Source organism: Diplotaxodon limnothrissa, linkage group LG22 (assembly GCF_057381915.1).
Source record: "Diplotaxodon limnothrissa isolate DT_005_m linkage group LG22, D_limnothrissa_male_GT1.1, whole genome shotgun sequence".
Taxonomy (NCBI): Eukaryota; Metazoa; Chordata; class Actinopteri; order Cichliformes; family Cichlidae; genus Diplotaxodon; species Diplotaxodon limnothrissa.
The window spans coordinates 1944057-1969975 of record NC_140616.1 but is presented as its reverse complement, the minus strand read 5'-3'; the positions used below and the strand labels follow the sequence as shown (position 1 = coordinate 1969975).

At 46.0% G+C, this 25919-nt stretch overlaps 2 protein-coding genes across 3 annotated transcripts in view; one reads left to right on the top strand and one right to left on the bottom strand.

The window, feature by feature from the left end:
* Positions 1-25919, top strand: part of LOC146609110 (zinc fingers and homeoboxes protein 2-like) — a 133110-nt gene that overhangs the window by 82807 nt on the left and 24384 nt on the right. The gene's annotated exons all lie outside the window — the stretch shown is intronic.
* Positions 869-1845, bottom strand: LOC146609111 (general transcription factor II-I repeat domain-containing protein 2-like). Its single transcript, XM_085346949.1, has 2 exons — positions 1011-1845; positions 869-900 (listed from the first exon to the last, which is right to left on the bottom strand). The coding sequence occupies exons 1-2, from the start codon at positions 1843-1845 to the stop codon at positions 869-871; spliced, it is 867 nt and encodes a 288-aa protein (XP_085203075.1).

Below are 25919 nucleotides of genomic sequence, written 5' to 3'. Positions count from 1 at the left end.
CATAATTATAAAGAATGCAATTAGGAAACAAGGTAGGAAACATAAATATCAATATGCAACGCTTTATTTCTATATATCTCTGCAAGTATTTACATTTTGAAGTGATCACTTCTACAACATTTTCACTTACCACTAACAAATTTTAACAATCATGCACTGTTACATACATGATTTTTGTATGTATGTAACATACAAAAAATCAACTTTCAAATTTTACAGAACTTTTCACCAAATTGGCAGCATTTTAAAGCAAATTGTCACATGTTACACTTAACAAACACATTTGTTTTTCAATAATTAAATTAAACTTTGACATGACACTGTAATGTTGCCACTGAGAACATCTAATATGGCTTTCTTTGTCTGTTAGTGGGAAACCTGGCATTGCATGCTGTTCACCAGTGTGTTGTAATCTGGGGTATAACTTGACACTGCAACTCTGAGTGAGTCTTGCAGATGTGCATCGGAGAGGCGTGTTCTGTGTTTGTTCTTGATGAAGTTCATGTCAGAAAAGGCTGATTCACAAAGATAGGTTGAACCAAACAGGCTGGCAACCTTCATAGCTGCTGTGCACACACCACTGTACTTTTCTGTGTCAACAAGGCACCAAAAGTTTGGTGCACCCTGACAGGCTTTGAGGTGGACGTCATTTTGCAATGTTACAATTTCGATTTCCACCTGTCCAGCATCCAAGCTGAACATTGAACTTAGTTGCTCAGCAATGCATGTTGTGTCCACATTCATGAAAGGATTGGAAACAAATGAGACACATGGCTCAAGCTGATCAAGGTCACAAAACCTGTTCTCAAACTCTTGACCAAGTCGGTTTATGACTTGAGTGTACTTTTCTGCAACTTTGTCAAAAGTCTCAGATGCAGAAGCATTGTCTTTCAGCACCATCTGCACAGAGGGAAAGTGCAGCACCTTTTTTCTCTGTAAATGCACAGAGAAAATGTTCATCTGGGCTTTATTTCCATTTAAAGCACTTATCATGTCAGCAACAGTCTTACCTTTGCCTTGCAGCTCACAGTTCAAATGGTTCAGTTTCCCAGTAATGTCTGTTAAAAACGCAAGGTCAAGTGTCCACTCAGTGTCCTCCAGCAGAGATGTGTCTTCCCCTTTGGATTGCATGAACTCCTTGATTTCACCCAAAAGTGACAAAAAACGAAGCAAAATCCGTCCCCTGCTGAGCCATCGGATTTCCGTATGTAGTAGCAGGTCACCATATTCAGCTGACAGCTCCTCCAATAGCACCTTGAATGTTCTGTGCTGTTTAGCTCTGGAGCGGATGCTGTTTATGATCTTCACGACGGGAGTCATGACGTGCTCGAAGCCGATCACCTTTGCGCATAACGCCTGCTGGTGAATGATGCAGTGGTAATGCATGAAGTTTGGGAACTCTGTGTCACCTTTACAGTGAGCGATGAATCCCGTATGTCGGCCGATCATAGCAGGAGCCCCGTCGGTAGTCACTGATACCAGCTTTTCCAACGGTACCTTTTTCTTCGCGAAAAACTCCTTCACCGCGTTATAGATGTCAACTCCCTTCGTTGTTGTCTTTAGCGGCAGTAGTGTCAGAAGTTCTTCTTTTGTGGAGAAACCATCAAATACCATCCGGATAAAGACCATCAGCTGTGCTGTACTGCTGCTGTCGACGGACTCGTCACACTGGATGCTAAACCAACTGCACTTTGCCAGATCCTGATCCAACTGATCGGCCAAGTTCCCGGACATAGCCGACACTCTTCTAACAATTGTAGTTGCCCCCAGCTGGACATCAGAGAGAGTGGAGATTACATCGTTTCCATATTTCTCGTCTTTAAGCACAGTTTTTGCAATTATCATCATTGCTTCTTTGAAATACTCCCCGTCTAAAAATGCCTTCTTTTTCTTAATCATGAAATGTGTAGCTCTAAATGAGGCTTCGGTTGCTTTTTGAGAGTTTTTCACCGGTCTCGTGAAAAAAGACTGCTGTTTGCTCAAACCTGCCTTTAATTCGCGGGCCTTTTCCGCTCGCAGTGTGCTGCCCTTTGGGTAGTTAGCATGGTAGCTTGTGTGACACGTTCGGAAATGTCTCTCCACGTTGTGCCGCTTTGCCGTTGCCACAGTTGCCCCGCAAATGAGACACACGCATGAATCTTTCACAGTGGTAAAAAAGAACTCTTCCTCCCATTCACTGTGAAAATTATATGTTTTCTTCCTTTTTTCCGCCATGTTTTCCTCATCTCCTCACCTTTGCCTTTGCTGGTCTTCACGGCAACTGTTTCCGTGGAGACCAGCTAGCACTAAATATTAGATCATGATCTAATATTTAATAATAAACATTTTTTTTATATATTATCTCTAACAAATTAACGCCAATGCAATTGTGATTAAAAAAAAATAGCAAGAAAAAATAAAAATAGATGCAGCTTACTGGTAAGTTGTTATGGTGAGCTATTTTTAGAACAGGCCCGCGGGCGACTCATGTGGTCCTTGTGGGCGACCTGGTGCCCGCGGGCACCGTGTTGGTGACCCCTGCACTAAAGGATGAAAACACAAAGCTAAAGTGCAAACAGGACTGAAACAGCTGCGTTTATACTGCTAGCACAGCCATCATGCTAACGCTAAGCTAGCTAAGAACTCGGAGTGGAGCCGAGTGTATGCAGACCCCGGCACTGCAGCCAGAGCAGCCAGGCTGCAGCCTCCGTTTTTACCTGCCCATGCTTCTACAGTAGAATCACCGTGGCGATCACTTTGAAGTCTCTTCGGGGCGGTTCTTATCTTTGTTTTTGTTTTTTAGGCTTTGCGTTCGTAGCTAAATATGCAGAGAAAGATCATGTCTGTCCTGGTTAGGACAGGGATTTGTGTTGGTGTGTGGGACTGAAGCCTGCAGCATAAGAACAATAATTTTCCTCCTGGGAGTAACTAAAGAACGTGCTGCATTACTTTGAAGAATCAACGAGTAATAAGTGGCACCATGATGGTATTTAGCGCACTGGAAAGTCTGACGGCTGCACGCACCGTGGCGCTCGCGGTCTGATGATAAAGCGTATGTCACCTGAGCAGACTCGCGTGTAATCGCCGCTCAACCCGTAACCAAGTGGATGAGTTCTACAGAACTTCTCCACACATGCTGTTCTGCTGTAAACGGGTTCATTTCTGCTGTAAAGTCGGACATTTTAACGTGGGACTCTGAGGAGTGACTCACCGCTGGAGCCACCCTCAAGCGGCCATTAGAGGCGGTTCAGCTTCACTTTTCAGCCCTGCAGGTTGAAATGAGTGGAAACGGAGTCGTCTCTGCAGCAGGGGTCCAATCTCCAAACTGGCAAAGGATCTTCAAATCCCCTCAAAGTGTAATTTAAAGTTTTAAACGCGTTCTCGCCAGTCTGTTTGTCTCCCTGTGAAACCCGTGATCTCCTCCGTGACTCATCGCCACATCTGCTGTGAACTCTGCTCGGAGTTTGATTTTTAAAAAACAACTTTTTGTTTCTGTTCAAAGCGTCTTCGTCACTTAAACATCCGTTAAATAAATGTTCCAAAGCGCCGAGTCACAGTCGCGTGATCGTTATCAAACTCTTATCAGCGATTAAAAGCTGCAGAGCAACGTTTGCGTTCGCGTGCACATTAAAGGGGCCTGTAATCAGCACAAAGACGCTAATCAGAAACCACGAGCGAGGACGTAACGCACACGGGGGTGACAAATGACAGAGAAAACAACAACTTTGTGTTTGTCAAATGAGGTGCTGGACCACCACGAAGCCTGGTTCGCCCGCGGTGTTGGAATCGTGGGAAACAGTCTTTCCGGAGAGTGTCCATCAAACCGCCGAGTCCGCTAGAAGATGTGTTAACGCAGGTTTGTCCTTTTTCATGGAGCCGTTAAAAATACGACCGCAGACATGTTTGTTTTACTGCAGAACGGGCCAGAAGGTGAGTTTTTAACACCACCTGCTTAGGAAATGAGGTCATGTGTATTGATATGTGTTCACCTGCCCTCTCTGCACATGTGTTAGGAGTAAAAACCCCTCAGATTGGCCCTTTAATGACCCTGTAGGTCTCCCTGCTGGGCCCACTCAGGTTTTATATACTTACATATAACTTTTTAGGCGATCGCCGTCACACCGGCTGTGGACTCTGGTTCTAATTTGGTGGAGCCGGGTTTGGTTATAATGACGTGTTTGGAAACATTGAGAGCAGAGGTCCAGCTGTGATCTGAAGATGTTTCTGAAGAACAGCTAAAACGAAAACAGTGTGTTCGAGAGCTCAGAACACGATGTACCGAAGCTGAAGTCATGCTCGAGAAGAAGAAAAAATCTTCAGTTTGTTGCATAAAACTCGATTTGCAGCTTCTTATTTTGTTTCCTTGTTTCTTATCATGTAAAGCAATGATTACTTCTGGCTGAAAATGAGCTCGCGTTGAAGGTCTGGGATGCTGACTATCCATCAGCATTACTGTAAATGTGCCAGTGTTAACCAAATGGCTTGTCTGGAATGGTTGTTCATTGCCCAGATGTTAAATTAGCCATTAAAACAAGAATAAAACAACAATATTCACAGAAGAGAGCAAAGGAAATGAAGCAGACAGCATGCAGTAAAGAAATAAGACTGGGCATAAAATCCAATCACATTACAGATTTAAAAGGTAAATATGGAAGACGCACACAAAGTTTACACCTCTGTCAAAGTCTTCCAAACAAAAGCTCAAACTTGTTGTTTTTCTGAAACTCTGTGAAGCGTGGCCCTCGTCTTTGTGAGTCAACTCAGCTCAGAGAGGCGACATTCATAGCAAGGACACATAGGGACATGTAACTGTAGCAGACTTTCCATTTATTTCCTACATTTCCTGAAACATCGGATTTTCCAGCAGAGATATCCAGACCTCCTCCGGCTCTTTTGCGAGAACTTTGTGGCTCTGCTGGATCCGATGTCCTGGTTTTACCCTGGGACCTCCCAGTAGGACGTGTCTGGAACACCTGGCCCAGGAGGCGTCCGTGTCAGATGCACAGACCACCCCAACTGGCTGATTTGGACTCTCAGCCGGTCTGTCAGGGAGAGCCCAGCCCCCCCTTGCAGGAAGCCCATTTCTCCAGCTTGTATCCGTAATCTCGTTCTTTCGCTCATTACCCAGAGCTCGAGAATGTCGCTGAGTGTAAGGACGAAGGCAGACCGATAAATCTGGTGCTTTGCTTTGACACTTGTACCGGTACAGCCGCCGCCCTGCTCCTGCTCGCCCTAATCCTCACCCCACGTTCCTCCACTCGGGGCAGGAACTCGACTTTGACCTCGGCCTTTTTATTAAAGTCGGGTCTTCCAGAGGAGACGCTGGTCTGTAGACCGGCTGTTTCTTACAGGGGTTGTTAACTGTGTGTCATGATTCGGCTGTGTGGCAGGCAGGAGAAGGACCCAAACGCAAACTCACGGAGACGAAACGTAAACTCAAAAACACAGCTTTAATGCTGGCATAAAGTGAAACACAAAAAACAGTACTAAACTTAAACTGGGGAGACTAAAGCACGAGGAGCCACAGGGAAAAATCACACAGCTATGAGGGAGACTACGACACTGACAAAGAGAAACACAGGGCTTAAATACACAGAGGGATAACGAGGGAATGACACAGAAGGAGGGCACAGCTGGGAGAAATCAGGACTGACGAGACAAGCAAAGCTAGAAACACTCACATGAGGCATGGACCTTCAAAGTAAAACAGGAAACACACTGACTGAATTCTAAAACACGCAAACTTAACAGCAACTGGGGAGACGTGGTACAAAACATCACAGTGGACATAACATGGAACACAGGGAAGCCATATAACAAAGCCAAAGAGCTAAACCTAAGATAACCATAACTGAGATCCAGGGAAACAAGAAACAGTACATCAAAGGACTCAAAACATAAACCATGATATAAAAGCGCAGGATCTCTTCCAAATAAAATAGGAAACATAATGAGACGCAGACATGACAACCAGAACTTGACAAGGTAAGACACAGACATGAAACACATGAAGAGCAGGGGAGACTTAACATAGGTTGGAAACACAAGGGGGAACTAATAAGCAAATGAACATAGGCCTAATGAGCTTAACATACTATACACATTAAGATGAACTAAAACTCAAAACACTGGGTCCTAAGACCCAGGATCGTGACACTGTGTCTGTGGACTGAATACATTCTGTGCAGCGAAGTCTTTAATGTGATTTAAGGAGTCGAGCTTCCGAGCCTGGAGTTCAAAGGTGATTTCACTCATCGTGGCCCCGACCCGGCTCTTCCTGCACCGACGTCCTGGTTTACGAGCGGTTGGCGGAAGTTCCTCGTGGTGCCGTTGCTCCCGAGTGTTTCCTCCTCTTGGCAGGTGTTTGGTATGAGCAGGAGGAGCGCCTCGTGCATTAAAGTGTAATGGGGATAAAACGGAGAGGAAAAGAGCAAACGTCTGTGCGCCGTGTCACCGACCTCGTGTTTCTCAATTTGTCTTCTCATTCGCCTGCTCCTCCCCGTTTCCCCCAGCCCTCCTCCTCCTGCCCCCCCATCTTTGTCTCCTAATCGCTCCCTCCTCTCTGCAGTTCTTTCCTCCTCCTCCCATCCTTTCTTTTATCTTATTTGTGCGCTCCCAACTCCCACCTTAAAATCAAAATAGGATCCACGGAGGTGCAGCTCAGTGCACCGGTGATTATTTATTTGCCTTTCATTTTCTGTATTTAACTTTGATTTCCCCTGGTTAGTTGTTGGGGATTGAGTGGGGAGCAGAAAGAGGCTCTTCCAGGGGAGCGCTCGAGTACACGGGCATCCTTTCTTGCCTAAGAGTCCTTCAGTAAGGCACCGAATACCTACCCTGACCTCTGACCTCCCGGTGCAACATGAGGGCTTGCAGAAGGAGAATTTTCTCCGGTCTTTGGATGTTTTTGAGAGCAGGATTAGAGGCAGCAGCATATTCTGGCTACAAGCTGAACATGTTTTTAATAATAATAAGACTCCAAAGTAAAAATAATATCAGGGAGGAAGAATAGAATGAGGGAGACGGGCGGATAGAGCTTTTCCAGAAATCAATGCAATCAGAGCATCGGCAATATCCGATTGATTCATACACGAATAAACAATATTCAGAATATTTCAGCATGGAAAAATCCTAATATTACCATGGAAACAGAGCTTAGGCAGGCTGCAGAAGCCGAACAGTAAACAAGATAAGGTGTGTGCGTGCCTCGGCATCCCGGCTAATCTCAGGCACGCATCACTCTCGGGTTTCTCATAAGTGAGATAAGAGCTTGTCCAAGTTATTGCCAACCAGATAATATGTTTACATGCGGCCAATCGAATGTGAAATACCTGAATGTCGCAGGTAATAATTGGATATCGACGAGCGAGTTAATATGGGAGATGGTGACTCACCGTCTGCAACCTGTTGAGAAACAAGTTTGACAACGAGGCTCCGGGTTTTCCTCTGTTTCTGTTTTTAATGAGGTTTTTATCTGCAGCTCAGGTCGCTGCCCGTGCTGCCCGCCGCTGCCTGGCTGCAGGTCGTTTACATCCTTCTGGGCAAATACAGGTGGAGAGGTTTTCCAATCGCATCCACAAACTCGGCTGCGAGGAAGATCGGGCTTTTTCCTGAAATATGACCTCTCCTGCTCTTTTTTCCAGCTCCGTGTTTTAATCTGAGACTCTACCAGAGGAGCTCTGTATGAGTCTTAGTCCAAAATAATCTGTAATAATCCAAAATAAGTGTGGTCCAGCAAAGAGTCTGTGTGTTTTATCCTTTCATTTGGCTCTGGTTAAAACCGTCCGGATGTCCAACCAAAAGAAAATCCTGGCGTTGGTTTTCGGAGCCTTCGGCCGTGTTGCAGTCTGCAGGCTGAGGCCAGGCAGAGTTTGGAAAACATGTCTGTGTGGAGACCAAAAAGCGGGACTTCAAGCAAACCCTGCTCAAACAAATTCACAGGACCGGCGGGTTCATCGTGAGTCGGAGCTCAGTCATGACTCGTGCTTGTCCTCGGTGCTGATCCTGGTTCAGTCCTGACTCCGTTTTAACTGGAGCGTTCACACCTTCAGTTCAGTGCCTCAGTCCTAAAACTGCTCTGGTAATATCAGACATGTTGCTAAAAACTCGAAGTCTTAGGTGACTAAATTAAAAATACAAATTATACTTTAAATAAAAGTAAAAAGAAATAAATAAATGAAATAAATCCCAAAAGTTTGATTCTGTCCTTCTGGACGTTTTCAGTGGGAGAAACGTTTCGTCATCATCAGGTGACTCCTTCAGTCTCAGCTGGTTTCCCACCAGCACCACTGACTGACAATAGGCTGGGAGGTCAGTTCCTTGATCATTAATATGCAAATTCTCGTGACCACTGATCAATAACCATGAGTCCCATTCACAGAGAGTTGGTGAACGGCTGCAATCACAGCATTGTCAGATGGTGACCCCCCCCCCTCCTCGATTCAGAGATGGTCTTTCCCTTTTCACGTAAACGGCCTCCTCGACTAAAACACCACAATGAACAGAATCGACCTTTTGGGACTTACCTGAGTATCAAGTATAAGTTTTTAGTTGTTTTTAATTTTAATGTTTAAAACAGAACAACAGCAACACTGAAAGTCACAAAGGCTCAAACTGAAATTAAATCGTTTTAGTTTCATCTTAAAAAAGCAAATTTAATCCAGAAAATAAACAAAACAATTAAAGTGAAACTAATGAAAAATACAAAATGATAAACCCTGAAATAAATCAACATGTTGTTCCAGTTAAACAAACTCGATCAGTTTTTTCTTCTTGGTACAAAAAAATAAATAATTAAAACGTTAAAGTGATTTTTTTTTTCCTGTATCACAGAAATATTCAGTATTTTTTGTCTTTGCTGTTTAACGTGGAGGACATAAATGTTCAGAGCTCTGACCTTTGACCACGTCCTGGTTTCAGGTCAGGAAAAATAGGAACAGGAAGTCTGGATCAGCCGTGTGCTCTGCTGTAAGCTGTAAGACTTCTTAAATATGACAGACGAGTGATAACCGCTCACAGCAGCGGCTGATTAGTTGGCAAACAAGCTCTTAACGATGAGGTGAAAATTAAACAGCAAATCTCTCTGATTAGCAAAATAATTCGGAGCTTTTTGTGACTGCGGAAAGGTCAAAAGGACGAAAAGATAACTTTTAAAATCGTGAAATATCACCTTCTCTCTAAAAATAAACTCTTTGAGGCACTGATGAGAAAATGCATCTAAAACTGTGAAACCGGTGAAACTGCAGGGAGAAGTACGACCACCTCAGCGCTCGATTCAGGCTTCTGAAGTCTTAGATGGAGGTCAGCCGTCAAGTAAAGGGCTGCACAAGTCGTCATTTTATCCCCGAAAATCTGATTCTAGCCCCGAGTTGTTGGCCTCTCACAGCTGTGTCCGATTCTTTTTATACGTTTGTGTGTGTGTGTGTGTTCTTAAAATCGTCCAGGATTAATCAGCGCTGTTGTCGGGCTAAATATTTGAACCAAAACATAAAAAGTTCCCGAGTTATTCACACGATTCACGTCTCGTTCCTCTTCTTCATCCGTGAGCACGGCAGCAGCGACCCGCCCGAGGTCCAGACCGCTGTAAAAGCAGCCGTAAAAGGAAATGGAGAAATGTGCAGGAATAAATCTGCTCAAAGCACTGTGACTGATAAAAGTTTATTAGAAGTGCTTTTGTGGAGTCTGGAGTCCTGAGCGGGCTCTCTCCACGCCTGGCTCCAGAAATCTGTCTTGGCAGAGCGTAAAGGCCCTCTGAGGCGGCGTCAGCGCCGTGTGACAGTAAAACCCTCCACAGAAACCAACACTAATGGAATTCTCTTCAGCGAGGTGTCCCATACTGCCCATTCAGAGGAAGAGGAGGAAGCCCCTCCATCCCCCAACCCAGCGCTAAAGAATGCAGCACACCCCCAACAGCGCCTTTATGCTCAGAAGTACCATCGCCGGACGGTTATTTTCATTTACATTTGTATTTGAGGCGAGGCGAGGCGCCATGAGAGAGGTGGCAGATGAAGACTGAATTCCTCGAATAGCAGCAGAACAAGTGCACAGCGGGAAGGAAGCAGCGAGCGATATCACGGTAATCTCTGAGCGAGCGAGGCAGAGGGAAGTCCTGCGTGAAAGAGAGGCAGATGGATGGTGTTAGACGCTGATGGGAAACCACACTGACGAACACAGAGGAGCCCCTAAACGCTCAGTAATTATAAATCCTTTCCACTCCACAAAAAAAGCCACTTTGTGCCCCTGAATTAAGCCTCCTGGGGGGCAGCTGTGGTGGGGGAGGGGGGTTCCTCTCCCGTGGCCATATGTTTGTGGACATCTGAACACTGTTGGACTGGTCAGTGCGTCAGGTGGGGCTCGTGGCATTTGAGGCTGGGGGCGGCACTGGCTATCAATTAGAGGGGAAACAGTCCGGCCGTCACATACAAGCAGCCCTTGGAGATGTTCGTATGATGGAGGTCTTCACCCTCTCAGTAGGTAGAGACATCCAGCAGAGGTGGGCGCAGGGAGGGCCGGCCATCTGCCGTGACCCGCTGGAAGGTGAGGGGAAAGGGAAGAAAGAGGAGGTCCCTCAGCCCGGGTCTGATCTCGCACTGACGCTGAGCTTTATCGCAAAGTTTGAAGTCTAATCTTGAAAGTGTCGAGTCTGAACCCACAGGAGTGGAGCCTGATCGACATCACCGAACCTCCTCACACCCGCTGTAGCCATCAGTGCATGTTGGGAAATAAACTCCTTTTTTACTTAGACTCACAATAAACACCTTCTTTCATAGAGTTATCATGGTGTCACCACAAATGAGCCCCGTGTGTGTCCAGAAGCAACACGGAGGAGGTCCGTGTTGCAGGTCTAAAAAGGGCTGACCTCTGACCTCGTTTAACCTGCTGATGACTTTGAACCTAAACTTTGATCAGCCACTCGTGCCAAAAGTGTGTGGACAGGTGTTGCAAAGGCTGTCGATTTCTGATTCCCTGCAGAGCCCGTTAACCATTTTCAACAGAACAAATTATTATTGGTCATAATTTTAAGAAAATATCCGAGTGCAGTTTGTGCGACGGGCAGAACCTTTTCTCTTTGTTCTCCCCGCAGATTTCCCAACATGCCGCTCTCTGAAGAGGCTGGCACAGTTTTTGACATTGGCACAATTTTCAAGAAAGTACCAACCACACAAGAGACAGTTTGCAATTAAAATAAAAACTTTGCCAGTGTCATTAAAACTGAGATTTCTTTGTGCCCTTTGAAAGTTCTTCAAAGTTGTCTTCGGTATCAGGAATCAGTGTGAACATTGGGAAAAGAAAGAGCCCGGCTCGCTACCTCAAACAAGAAGCTTTAACCTTAAAGGAGAATAAATAAGAAGGCGCAGGAAGCGTTTGTGTACCTTACAGGCAGGACTCGGGGAACAAGGCGCTCCTCGCCTCTGGCTTTATATTTCTCGAGTTTGCTTGGTGCGGTTTAGAAATGTGCAGCGTGAATAATGAGGAAATTCTGTTTGTGCAATAAGACGTGGAGGTGACAGTTAACAGTCATGATTATTGGTTTCAAATGTCACGAGAACTCAATATTGTGACAGTGTGAACTCCACACCGACAGCATTTAAAACAACACATGCCAGTGTTTTACAAGTATAAATGGACCCGATTGTGCAGCCCTGTGTAGATTCACTGCTCGCTCCCATGACTGTTATATAATAAAAGGAGGTTAAACGCCTCAAGAATATTCCTATTCATCAGAACAAACCGGGGGCTGCCTATGGCTAAGCTTATCCTATTAAAGGCAGTCCAAAAATAAAATTACTTTTTTTTAAATAGAAAGCCCTTTCACTAAATCCCCATAAAGGATTTAACTTGCCAAATCAGCCATTTGGTGGAACCTTTTATCCAAAGCGCCTTACAGGAGAACGAGTGCATACGTTTGTAATGATGCCGGCCCGACTGTGTCGCATCCACACAGGGTGGCCTTATTCATGCTTTACGGTCTAACCGGTTAGATAAACAACCCGTTTGTGTCTCTGAGACGCCTCAGCGATGGGGTTCCAGCAGAAGCCATGTTGGGTTTTTGGAGCTGGAGGTGACCTCGCTTGGTTGAGAGGGTGGCGTGCTAAATTATCAGCATCTAAAAACTAAAAATGCAACGCACACACACTGATACCTGCTGAACAAAAAACACCAGAAAAACTCCCATCAGTGGGATGAAGGCTAGCACGCGCCGCCGGGCTGGCACACACTTGTCCGTCAAAGTGGCCACGCCCATTGACTCCAGATGATGTTATAGCAAAAAAAGTTTGTGTACAGCTCACCTGTCTGAGGTGGACAAAGGTGGTCCTGCCTCAGTGTCTGTAAGGGTATACTGGTTAGTCTTTGGGGACGCTCATATGGATCCTGCTGCTACGGGTAGACCATGAACTGTGAGTTCAAGGGTCAGGGTTTCAGACACGTGGCCGAGTTTTAAAAGCATGAAGGTGTTACGTGTACAGTCTTTGACGGCGTTTTGGCCACTTTGGTCAGTGAGGACACGGCTGTCGCCCTGGTGGGCGTATACAGGTTAAAAAATGATGCTGTTGGCGATGCTTCCTCCATGGATCCGGCCGCCAACTCAGCAAACAGTCATCTCTCCGTCTTTTTTCTGGGACTTTAAAAGTAACAAAAGAACAAAATGAATGCTTGATTGTGCGTTTCGAAAGTCGTGACCTCCCGGGTTTATGACATCGGGATGTGGCGGCCGTGACAGCGTGACCTGTGACTTTGTGGCTCAGTGATACTTGCCCATGTTTTCTGGGTTATGGTGCGAGCCGTCGCGAAGCATAAACACTGCATCTCTCCCATCATCACACGGAGGGTGAAGGCAGCTCTGTGACACCTTAAGACTTTCCTCCTCCTTTAGCGCACTCCTTCTTGTTTTTCCTGTCGCCGGCATCTGCGGTTAAATGAGTCGAAGCCGCAAGGCGGCGGCGGCGCTGTTGGCATGGACGGGCTGCAGTGACCTATATACGAGTGAATGTAAGTCTGTGTCGGAGTTCAGAGTCTCTCAGGCTTATAGCAGCTCATGACTGGATGGAGACGGCGCCGTGTTAGCTGAGGACACGCACACGTGAAGACACACGCCCACATATGGAGACATTCATGCACACGTACGCTCAGAAATATGTACACGTGACGGGAGGACACGGGGGGAGAAACCAGACGTTAAATACGACACAGACACACTAGATCACAACGTATAGACGCACACACAGACACACGTGATGAGGCCAGATCTTAAAAAGGATCAACTTGAACACACACGGATGCTAATTAAACACACACAGATGTACACAGAGCGACTGTCTCATGCATGTTTTATTGACCCGGCTCGCTCCCTTTCTACACCTCCTCCGTCTCGCCTCCTCTCATCACTCGCTTCCTCTCTCTATACCTCTGCAAACCTCCCTTTTCATCTCCCGCTCTCTCGCTCCCTCTCTTCCTTTAATCTTCCTCTTCCTCTCTTGTTTTTTCCTGTTTCACCTCCTTTTGTCCTCCTCTGACCTCCCGGAGCAGAACAGATCAACCTGACAGGCCGGCCGAAGGAGAAGCGGAAGAAGAGAATTCACTTCCTCGCCCCCTTATCTCCTCATCTCCTCCCTTCTTTTCCTCCTCTTCCTCTCCATCCGCTGGCCCCTCTTGACCTCCTCTCTACACCTCCTCCTCCTCCTTGTCGCCTCCTCCTGACCTCTCCTCTCACTCCTGTTTTTCTCGCTCTCCTCCACCCTCCTGACCTCCCTCCTCTTCGCCACCCCACCCCTCCTCCACCCTTCCTCCTCTCCTCCTAATTAGCACCTGAGCGTACAGGCCTGGTTAATATTCGGCGGCGAGGCGCTGCGACGGCAGAAGGGCACCTCGCCGTCTCTCTCTCGCTCTCCCTCCCTCTCTCTCCTGCGCTGCTGTTGCTATGGTAACGCCATGGAAATGAAGCACAGCGCTCTCTATCTCTCTCCTAATTTTTTTTTTTGCCCCCCTCTCCACCCCTACCTGCCTCCCCTCTTCCTCCCCCTTCACTTTGTAATGAGTCACTGCATCCATTAAATTTTAGGATGGAAGGACAGCGGGGCGCTCGCGAGGGCAAAGCGGCGTGCTCCGAGGCAGAAAACTCAAATTTGAGGCGTTAAAAAAACTTTTTTATTTTTCCTCAAAATAAAAGAAAAAAGTGTGTGTGTGTGTGTGTGTGTAAAACGTATAGTCATTGTGAGCTTTAATTATTTATCGGAGGCTCAGATGGATGTTTGCGATGAGTCGCTGCAACCAAGGACGGAGTTATTTTGTTGTTGATTTATTTATTTATTTAGCTCCTGACAGAGTTCACTGAACTGTGTGTGTGTGTGTGTGTGTGTGTGTGTGTGTGTGTGTGTGTGTGTGTTTGTGTTTGCTGGGGGTTTCGGGGGGTGTTTGGACCGAGGCCTTGGCCTTCATGAAGTTCTTTAAAGCTGCTAATTGTATTTCATTTATATTTCATGGTCGCGGGGGGGCCGACAGTTTGCTGTGGGAGAATTGATAGAATGTCAGGTGTGTGTGTGTGTGTGTGTGTGTGTGTGTGTGTGTGTGTGTGCTGCATTACTAAACCATGGCCGTGTGAAGCCGGTGGGTATTTGTGTGACTTTGTGTGTGTGTGCGTGTCCAGTCTGACAGCTGGAGGTCACGAGGATTTCGTATGTGTGTGTGAATCAGCATATTTGTGTGGCTCTTCATAGATATTCATGCTGTGTGTGTGTGTGTGTGTACACTATCTGCCATTTCACCAAAAACAACGCTCATTAAAACTCAAGTTTTCCGACGTTTCCCTTCAGCCGAGCGGTGTCGCGCTTGTCGCTGATCTTGACCTCTGACCTCTGTAAACTCTGTTTCAGTGTGTGTGTGTGTGTGTGTGTGTGTGGCAGGAATACAGGCGTGTGTTTTCCTGTATAATATTGTCAGCGTGGAGCGATAAGTCGGGCGTCTGCCTTTATTTATTTAAATGTCAGGCAGTCGCAGCTGAAATGAAGCTAATGTGAGAGTGGAATTAAAACCTCATCCAGGCTTCGTGAAGCCGCCGAGGCAACAGATTTATAATGTCAGATTTACTGGTGTTTATATTTATATTAGAGGCGTCCAATCCCCAGGGGCGCTGTGCGGGTCGATCCGGGTGATCCTTCCTTTGCGGCTCTGCGGCTAACGGGGAAAATGACGCTTAATTAATGGCAACAGCCTCTAAATTTCTCACCACAGAACCGATTGTCTTCCTCTGCTTCTCCCGCTCGTTCAGTAGCTGCCGATCGTCGCCTCCACCTTCTTTTCTTTGCTTTTTAAGACGAGCACAGAGCAGCACATCAGCCGTCCCTAATTAGCAGTGATTCCGTAAGTTCGGCCGATGCAGCGCGAGGAAGCCCGGCTGTGGTCGGGGGGAGAAGCGTCACTCGCACACGAGCCTCTGTGGTGTCAACAGCTCCTGACAGCAGCTTTTCCTGCTCGCATTAATAATGCAACACTTTCATAAGGTCCATCAGCATTTGGGGGCTAGGCTGTAACTCCACATGCTGAATCAATAAGTTATTTTCAGAAGTCTCGTTTTGAATGAGGTGAAAGGTCAACAGAGAGTCGAGTGTTTTACAAACAAGTACTCTTAGATGAAGGAGTAGTACATCAAAGTATACTTCAAGTACCAACAGTAAAAGTACTCATCATACAGAAGTCTGTGTTTCGTAGTTTTTTGGTCATAATTATTGATTTATCAGTGTAGACACTGACAATAATTCTGTTGATACAGATGATTGTTATTCATACAGGACCTGCTGTTAGATTTATATATGCAAGCCTGAGTAATAGTTTTATAATCTGCAGTGTGGAGCGAGTTTATTCCAGTTACCTCAAAATAAAAACCTGGAGAATGACCAACCCTGGAACTACGTATGAAACTACAATAACTCAGACATGCAGGACAAGGTGCAATATTTCTATCTGTGTGTGTGTGTGTGTGTGTGTGTGTGTGTGTGTGTGTGTGTGTGGATCGATCTGTCTATTAGATATTATAATAATACTATGTTATTATGAACTATTATTATAATATTGATGTAAATGCATAGAAAAACTGCCAATATTAGAAATGAAGAAAAACATGAAGGTTATATATAAGGGGGGGGGGGCAAACAGACGTCAGTAAAACTGATCATTTAAATCAAATATTACAATTTTTTTCCTTCTGTATAAAAAAATCATAAGAAATATTGTTTTTGGTTTTATTTTTTATTGGAAGGGATTCTCTGCTCCTGCACTTAAATCATATTTAATGGAAATTTGAGTGAAAAAATAACTTTTTTGTAACGAACTCCAGCTAACAGCAGGTTTCCGACAGACTGACGTCAAACAGGATCCACAGATTTGGTTTCATTGAGCTGGAATCAGATTTTTGTTCAGATCGGCTGTATCAGCGAGCCGTGGGAGCTCACGCACTGTAGGCGTGGGAGCTCACGCACTGTAGGCGTGAGCTCAGCGGCGTGAGCTGCGTGCACAGACGCACGGCCTCAGGTCCGCACATCTTCGGTCGGCCTGTTCGGTTTCTGCTGGTTTTTCTGTCTGCGCGTAGAAACAGCTGCGAGTTCAAGCTGAACGTCACATCTGGATTGGTCAGGGTAAAATCAGCTGCGATGGCGTGCGGAGGCAGAAGCACTAAAGAAACTTCTGGACCTGCCTATCTGGAAAATAAATTCCACTAGAACCAAATTGATTTGGTTTCTATCCAGATGAATCATAATAGAAATAGACAGACGTTAATTAACCTCTTTATTGTTTTTCATGCGCCACGGGGATAATTACCTCGCCGTGGCAGAGGGAAAAAAGCCTGGTAGACCGAATGTGATGGATGATGTCAAACCTTCCAGTAGAAATAACAACTTAAATATTGAAGCACAAACGAGCCGTGATTGGAAACGTTTATGACGACAGTTCCACGTTTTTACAGAAAGAAGTTTCTAAATATTTTTCTGGGTCTAACGAGCCGATTCTTCTTCTGGTTCTTCTTTTGTTCCTTTAAATAAATTCATTTATTCTTCAGTGATTGTTTTAGATTTGTTGACAGTCCCCCACGCTGCTCCTTATGCTTCCCAGAATTCCCACCGGGAATCAGAAATGAAAGTAAAACTCGTGGATTGCGTCTCTGTTGTATTAAATTACTGCGGAGGCCCCGCTGACGTCAGGTCAGGCAGAGAATTGGCAGCTGAAGAGACGTTAGATCAGTGACGGAGGGATGAATAGATGGATCGATGTCATTCGTGTTGAGCTCTCGAGGTCGACCTTGAGACGCTCAACGATACGAGAGTTTGGCCGGCTCCACGCACATCGCGGTCACGTGACCGAGAGCGCCGTTCCAATCGCCCAGCCAATCACCCGAAACCCAAACTGCACTCAAGGTTCTCTGCCAATGAAAAGACAGCTCTGTTCTCATCAGTGCATCAAATTGCCTCATAAGATCCATCGGTCATTAAGTCTCCGCTTCCATTTAACGCTTCCAAGTTGTCTAATGCTTAACGGGCCTTTTGGCCTTGGGCCGTGCTTCTAAGCGTGGACCTTTCTTTTCAAAATAAAATGCGCTCGCGCTCAGCGCTGCTTTTCTGCTCCTTTTGAGTCTGAGGCTCGAATCAGAGCTGCCATTTTCACTTAATTTTACTTTATTCAGTTTTATGAGGTCATGCGATTGGTCCGTTTGTACCTTTTAACCTTTTAACAAGCTGGACAAACGTTAAATGGATTTGACAGGATAAAAGTTCATATACATCTGCAGACTAAGTTTAAAAAAGAATTGATTCCAGATCCGGAGCTGTGCGTGGGCGTGGCTCTTCTGAATAATCAAAGGCATGCATATTGATGTAAGGACAGAGGTTTATCAACTTGTCAGCACTTTGAGTCGAGCAGCTGATGTTCTGAACTTTCAGCTTATTGTTGGGGAAACGACATTAAAGCACAGACATGTACTCTGTGCGCTCGTGAAACTAACCTTTATAAATAACGCACTTTGACCTTTGGCCTGAAAGTAACAAAGCAAAAATAAACGCTCATTTGAGAAGAATAACGGGAGAGGCGCTGCGAGCTCGGCGGGTTGACTCCGGCGCCGCTCTGGCCCACTTTGAGCCGGGGATTGTTGGTTTTATCACCAACTCCTAACTAAGCCTTTCTGTACGTTACACAATACAAAGCAAACCAGAGTGCCCCGCAGTGAACTGGGTTTGGATCGAGGACACTGGTTAATAGGCTTGATGTGACGAAACCTGTGGGCTAACAGTGTTTCAGCAGCTTTACACGTTTTCATGGTCTGAAAACACAAAATTAGTAAATTTGAATTCTGAGCTTTACAGTTCAGGATTTAACAAAGTGACCTGTTCATGTTCGCTTCCAGCACTGGACGCTTGATGGGTGAGTCACAGGAGTTGTCTTTGTATTTTAGAGGTAGAACGTCCGCGGCATACGTTTTTACCCGTAACGTTGCACCGCACGCCCGCATTTACACGAAGTGGATTTCAAATGAAGCAAATAAGGATGTGCTGTCTCTCCAAACGCCACAGTACCAGAATGCATTGCATGCTGACAGATCCTGTGCAAACAGGCCATTACAGTTGAGCTTTACCACCATCCCGCCGCCCGCCCGTCCGTTGTCAGTATGGCGGTACCTGTGTTTGATTTTGTTAGTGTCACCCAGACGTACTCGCAGCCCTGTTAGGACAGATTATCCTTCGGGTGGGAGTGCTGTTTTCCGTCTGTAATTTCATCATGTTAGTAATTCCTGCAGACTGCAGTAGCGGTGAAACATCTTTTATTGCCTCTCCTGTAAAGGGGCCAGCTAAAATAACCTGAGGTAAAACTAGTCGTGACGTCCTTTCAGTATGTTTCGCAGAACTCTTATATAACACGAGTGAGATTTGGATCTCTATAAGCTTAAGAGAAAGCTGCTGGAAATAGCCTGGCAGCTCTCAGAAGAGCTGGGTCATACTACCAGCTGTGTTAATGATGCATTAGTACCACGAGGTGCCCACACAAAGCCATCCTTTGATCAATCATTTAGCGTCCACACACTTATGTTAAAACACACACACACAGAGCTGGCGGTTTTTGTGCTGCATGATGACTGTGTGCCTGAGGGAGGAGGGTCACGGGGACTCTGAAACCAGGACGCTTTTAGTTTCTGAGCGCCGCCGCCGCCTTTAAAGCTCCAAACTTTCAGTCCCCGGTGGTTCTTTCAGCCGCCTCATTTGCATGTTCCTCGCCTGCCTGTTAGTCACCGTACCTGGGAACACAGCGAGCGCGCCGGCAGCAGCGTCTTCCCAAAGGGACCATTAGCATGTCAGGTGTTTCAGATCTGTTAGGCATGTCCTGATCAGTCGGCATCAGTGCTAATAGTGGCCTAATTAAGCTGATTGCTCTGACCACTGTGCAACCAGCTCTTACATTACCCATGTGCTGTAGTCATTCTTATTGGTAGCTTTTATCTATGAACATAACTCGTTATTTTTATTTATCCGTTATCAATGTTTGAACCTTTTATTGTTTTATGTAAAGCACTTTGGTATGCCCAAGGCTTTTAAATGTGCTCTATAAATAAAGATTGTTGTTGTTGTTGTTACATTACACATCAGAGCTGTCCTTTTCCTCATTCTAACAATTGCACTTAACCAACAACTGGAAGTGTTGTGCTTGTCCTACCGCCGTCCCGCTGACCTGCACATGGTCGCATTAATCAACAATCAGAGGGAGAAACCTACGCGCAGGATCAAACGTAGAAACCGGTATCAGACAACTTCAGGCCTGCAGTCACAGCAGGACATGAGGTGTTTCCTCTGATTCGTTTCCACCTCCTGATGATGGTTTTATCCCATCAACAGCTTTCCAAACAAAATAAAACCAGTAAAGAGAATCTAACAGTAACTTTACAGCATAAAACCCTGAAAACTCTCAAAGGGTCCAAAAGAAAATGACTCATAGATTCTTATTGCAAATAAAACAGAAGCATCGTGACCTGATTCGGCCTGTAACCGTTCATGTTAGTGTGAGGGTCACATCTGTGAGGGCCTCAGTAATGCTGAACGATAGATGCAGTTTGCAGGAAACATGAACGTTGTGCTTTTCTGCACGTGCTCCAGCTGTGGGAGCTGTGGAACAGGAAGTATGACCGCACAGACTGTACTCTGTGTTATTTACATTTCCCACTTTGCTTCGTTTTGAAGCACACGAGTCACACTTTGATGTTTTGGAGACCATCCATCCACCCCGGCCTCCTCGTTCATCAATCACACTGCATCATGATTACTGTAGCAGATTATAGTTTTTAATGTACTGCAGCAGGTTGCACCTCCTGAACTTTTGGGTGTTTTTATGCTGTCATCTCATTAGAAATGAGCCTTTTTGTTTCTGGAGGTCGTTTTGAAAAGTTTTATATATTTTTGTCTAAAAACTCAGAGATTTTATCAACTAAACTGAAAATATTAGAGGTTGATCTTTGGTTTGTGAAGTGGAGCTGTACTTGGAGACGTCTCTGTGCCTCATCCTCATGTCGGCTCACGTGTTAAAAACGGCTTCAGAGCTGCTTTGGGGGAAGAAAAAGTCATCTGAGCGAGTCCCCGAAGTCTGTTTTGGTCTCATTATGAATTACAAGCTGCCAGGCCAGCCCTACAGTAGTTTAGATCCCCGCTGATGACAAGACGCCTGCCGGTTCAGTTTGTTTGCAGCTGAGCTTCCTCTGTGCCAAAATGTACATCGCCTCCCTCCCCACGAGCCCTCGCCCCCTCCAGTTTGCCCTTGTTCCAGTAAAACGTCTTTAACCCCTCCTATTAGCACACTGGGCTCCTTCCAATCTGCCTTTCGTCCTCCTAATTTGTCATTTCATTTCCCAAGATATCTCCTCATTATCTTCTCTTTCCTCGCCGACTTGTTTTATGGCTTCCTCGACACCCTTTTCTCTCCAGCACACCCTTCGCCGCCTCGACGTGCGAGCTGCGATGCAGTCAGTTAGATGGATGGATACAGTTTGCAGTTAGACTGACGGTTTGCCCTTGGCGGAGGTGAAAATCAGATCTTTTTTCCCCCGAACCCTGCTCCACCCCACCGATCGAGTTACTTGGTGTCACTTTCAGAGGAGAGTTCTGTGTCGTGGTGTTTAAACGCAGGGAATCCTGGGAGACTTTGTTGCCTCCGTCTAAAATTGATACTCTAATGTGCACCAATTAAAGGAGGGAACAAAGGTTTGCTTGTTTTTGATTGAGGAAAAACTCACCTGCCTCTCAAAAGGACAATTTGCCGCTTCCTGCAATTTGCAAATCACTGTTGTCACTGCTGCAGTTTTATTATTTCCTCAATAATTACGAAGCACTGCCGTGCTCCAAACAATCCCCTGCACACAAATACTGTACGAGTAATTACAAGCATGCACGGAGGCGAGCTCAGCCCAATAAAATGGGACGCAGCCAAGCGGCATATGACTCCCCTCGTCAGAAGTTGGCCCGGAGTCCTCGAGGCCGACCCAGTGATGCAGCAAAACATGACACTGCTGAGCTCTGTTTTTTTTACTTTTCTTTTTTCTTTTTTGCGAGCTGGCAGCCGCAGCGCTCTTCCTCGTCGACGGGAAGCGAGGCTGCCATCGCTGCTCGGATGAAAAGCTCGGGCCTGCAGCTCCGTCTGCCTCTACGCTTCTTACTTTCCCTCGTCCAATCTGTTTTCTCCAGCTCTGTTTTCCCTCTCTGTCGCCCCTTTTCTCTCCTTCCATCCGTCTCATTTCTCTCTCCTCCCACACTCTCGTGTCCTTTCTCTCAACCTCTTTACTGCTAAGCACTCGCGCTTTCTTCCCTTCTTTTGTTTTTTTGGCTCCTACACACTCGTCTTCCTATACATGCACTCCCTGCTCTGTTCTCTCCAACTCCTCCCACACTCTTCTTTTTGTTTTATCTCCTTTACCGTCTCCCTCCCTCTTTTCCCACTTCACCTCTGGCAGCAGCTGGGTCTCTGGCCAAGTATTTTAAGCAAACGCACAAGGAGAGAGGATCTGAAAGGAGATTGAAGTATTTGCTAGAATTTGGCCCGTATTAGGGCTGCGTATTGATTGCTTTATTGGGTTATTAGTGCACCGTTTCCTGGAGTGCCTTTTAAGAGCAGCTTAACTCCCATTTTAGCGTAAACGCGCACCTGGGCATCTCTAAAAGCTGTGATCAGCTGCTTGCTCTCACAGGTTAGGGCGGACCGATGCTGCAGCGGGTTATCCTCCGTGTCTGGAAATGTGGGTGTGGCTCAGATTGGAGCGTTGCAGTTTGTGTGGGTGTAAAGAGCAACAGAGCGTTTCTGCAGCCTCTCTTTGAAGGTTACTGGATGTATTTCTGCGTTAAACTATAAAATCCTAATTTAATGGACACAAAGTGTTTAATCAAGCCTCATTAAATAACATGTAAGTGCAACTCGCCTTTAAAGCAGGGGTGAGCTGGCTGGGTCAGTAAAACGATGCACGATGCAAATATTCCAAATTTTTTCCCGTTGAGCGTAAATAAATGTGTCTCCTGAAGCGGAGCCAAGATTTTATAAAAGCTGGAAGCAGGTGAAAAACAACCGCTGCCACGCTCGGTTTAAAATTAGCCAGACGACAGGTTGTTGGATTATTTTTCTCAATTAATGAGCATTTCATTAGCAAACAGATGACGAACGGCACGAGATGTCTGTAGAAAAACGTTTCTCCAGCCTCATTAAACTCACGTTACAGTTTGGGATCCTGTGAAACGCTCAGATACGTCCGTGAGGCCTGAACCGGACACTTCAGCGTGTTCGACCCCCTGTTTTAGAGTCTCTCCCGTGCCCCACGCCAGACTTTTGTATGGTTATGTTTTTACATCCTTCACTGCATCTTCCCTTCAGATGCAGGGTCGGTGGTTCAGTCATCATTGGTGCCGCACGGCGTGAAGGTCCTGGGTTTGAGTCCCGGCTGAGGCTCTCTCCTCGTGCCTGTGTGGGTTTCTTTTCACAGAGGAAACACTGTGGATGTGTGGGCGGAGATGGCTGGTAGAGAAGCGTCGCGGCGAAGCAGGAAGTAAACGGTGATGTGGCGTTCGGCTCGTTTCCAGCTCCGTGTTTTCAGTCTCAGACTGAGCCACGTCTCTTACGCTGGGACCTGGTACAGCGCTTTGGTCCATTAAGCTAATATTCTTCTGATTGGTCGCCCCTCTTAAACGGTGGGTGGGGCTTCTGTGGCTGAGATGACCATAGTAGAAGTCCTCACACAGACTTCACTGATAATTGAGCACCAACACAGATTTAAATCGGGAGAAGCAGAACGGGCCTGCCCTTTACTCCTATCAGTCATTTTTAAATCATTTCCAAGTGAAACTTTTTAAACTCGTGAACTCTGCGGTACTCGGGCGCTACAGGCTACAGGTCCTCACAGGCCCCTCTGGTTACCCAGTAACCGAGACCTGACCCAGGGACTTGAGTTGGGCTGGGTCCAAAACCATATTCAGTCTAATCAGGTGGCGCGGGGTCGGGTCATGCTGTGCTGCAGCAGGTTTTAGAGGCAGACGGAGGGAGGAGGTGGACTCTGGATTGCATCTATTCGCCCCGCGGTGCGTTCGGTTCTTTCCAACGAGGTTTGGGACTGAAATTTTGAACTCCTCGAGGCGAGCGCGTCGGACACGTTTGGGTTCGAGTCGTTTTTTTATGAATTGATTGTCGGTGTTTTTATGCTCGTTGTTTGAGGAAACGCCATTAGCCGAAGCGTGCAATAAGCAGCAATGTAAATGCATGAGATTTATAATAACATAGGATTAGTTCAGTCTCATTGCACAGTGCAACAATTCAGACGGGCTCTGGATACTCTGCAGCTATAAAATGTGTCTCCCGTGCAGGCGATGAGAAGCTGATCAAGGCTGCGAGAGCATGAAATATGTCCAGCATTAAGTGACACATGGGACAAATAACAGCTTGCCCAATACTAATTAAGTGTTGAAGTACCCATTTTTTTCCCTGGCAAATGTGTTTTTCCCCCAACTGATTGGGGCACCTTTTCAAAGCTTCAACTTTCCTGATAGAAAGTGCACCAAAACCTCATTTTATTATCCGTTAAAATTTTACTGTCAAATGGAAATGTTTTCGTCGTCCTCTCATCTCTCTCGTTCTCTTCATCTGCTTTCGATTGTGCCTCTTACTCTCTGTTCCTCTGCTCTCTGCTTATCTTTCCCCGTCTCCCTTTTTCTTCCTCCTGAAACACTCTGTTGTCCCTTTCCTCTCCTCCTCCTCCATGTTTATCTGCCTTCTTTTCTCGCTCTTCTTCTCCTCCATTCTTTCGCCGTCGTCTCTCTCTTTCTGTCTGCCAGGCCATGGCCTAGTTAAAACGTCTTCTGCTTTGTGCCTGTTCTCTTTCATTAGCTTGGAAGTTTTCAGACTCTCCCTTCTTTCTTTTTCCCCTTATCTCTGTGCGCCTTCGCCATTCTCTCTCCTCTCTCTCCTCCCATTTACCTGCTTTTTTCCTTTTGTCCTCCTTTTATTATTGCACTCTTCTGTATTTATTCACACCTATCTTCCTCTCTCTCCCCGTCTGTTTTTACCTCACTTTCTCCGTTCCATTGTGTGGATGATAGCTGTCAGGAGATCTCATCACTGAGTCTCTCTTATTACATGATTACAGGGTAATTATCCTGTGAAGTTGTCTTTGCCCGAATCTATGAAAGGCGCTTAATGTCTTTTTAATGGGGTTTGGAGTTTGGAGACTTTTTTTTGTCTTTTGTAGTTGCTGTGGACGTCTTCAATTTATCGCATTTACATGTGATTGGCCTGGAATGGCGTGTCCTGATTAAGTGGCACTCTGATTCATCATAATTTTCGAGCGTGGCGTCTCGAGTTGTCAGCCGGACTTCCTTTATTTTTAACTTCTGGCCTTCTGGTGTTGTCAGCAAACGCTGTCGCCTGCCAGGGCCTGATTAGACCGGACCCGACGGAGCCAGTGCGATGCTAAGATGAGCGCTAACAGGCCTGACAGACCTGGCTCGGACATTACAGGAAAGGAGACGCAAAATATCACGTCACTAATTAAGCTTGGAACCTCCCATCTTTGGATGGGGAGTTACAAAATGATCAGATCTGCTCCAGAGGGTTTCGCCATGACTTGTGGGCAGTAAAAATGGCTGACTTTGTTTCCCTAACATGGTTATAGGTACTCTTCATACGGGAATGCTTGAAATTATTAGCCTTGCAGAGCCTGCGAGAAGCATCTAGAGGTCAGTAGAGTAGTAATTACGCTCTCTAGTAACCATAGGAGCAAGTAATAAGTCCCTGTTTGAATTACAGATGTATGGGAAAAATCAACATCTAGGCCTGATAGTGCCATAAACCTGCGTTCTTTCTTTTGGCCCGCAGGGGGCGACTCCTCTAGCCTGTGGCCCTCGGCTCACTTGATCTGCGGCCTCAGTAACACTTTCCTGATGAGTTTGTGGTCTCCGGCGCTAGTTTCACGTCTCGCTGAACAAACATTAACCTCGTAAAGTTTTTGTCCCATTCCAGTAAAAACTTAACGGGCCTACCGTCTGACTGTCAGGTGTGTGGCCACGGCAAACATTAAGACCGGACTTTAATAACCGATAGGTGACTACATCCATGCATGTTAGAGAAAACACTAGCATGGACCGTTCCAAGTTCTCCATGTGCAAAAAAGCAAAATAAAAGTTTTCCCGTCCTTCCCATGGCTGGACTTAATTTTCTTTGTGTAAGCTTTCATCAGTCTGCATGCTTTGGGACTTTGTGGTGGTAGTTTTTAAGTTTAGCCCTGGCAGATTCACAGTGACAGCTTTCCCAGCTCTCCGGATAACTATTGATGAAAACTTGACTTTAGAAAAGGGTCAGGCCTTTAGTGTCCAGTCTATGGACTACACAGTTCTAGATAGAGTCTGTTTACGGTCGACAAATCCAGAAACCTGTTGTGTGTTTAAACC

Bases quoted from the DNA above. Each gene is read 5' to 3' on its own strand.
- LOC146609111 (XM_085346949.1), bottom strand. From the start codon at position 1,845: ATGATAATTGCAAAAACTGTGCTTAAAGACGAGAAATATGGAAACGAT. The intron at 901-1,010 runs GTAAGACTGTTG...CCCTCTGTGCAG, and splicing joins CTGTGAGCTGCAAGGCAAAG to ATGGTGCTGAAAGACAATGC.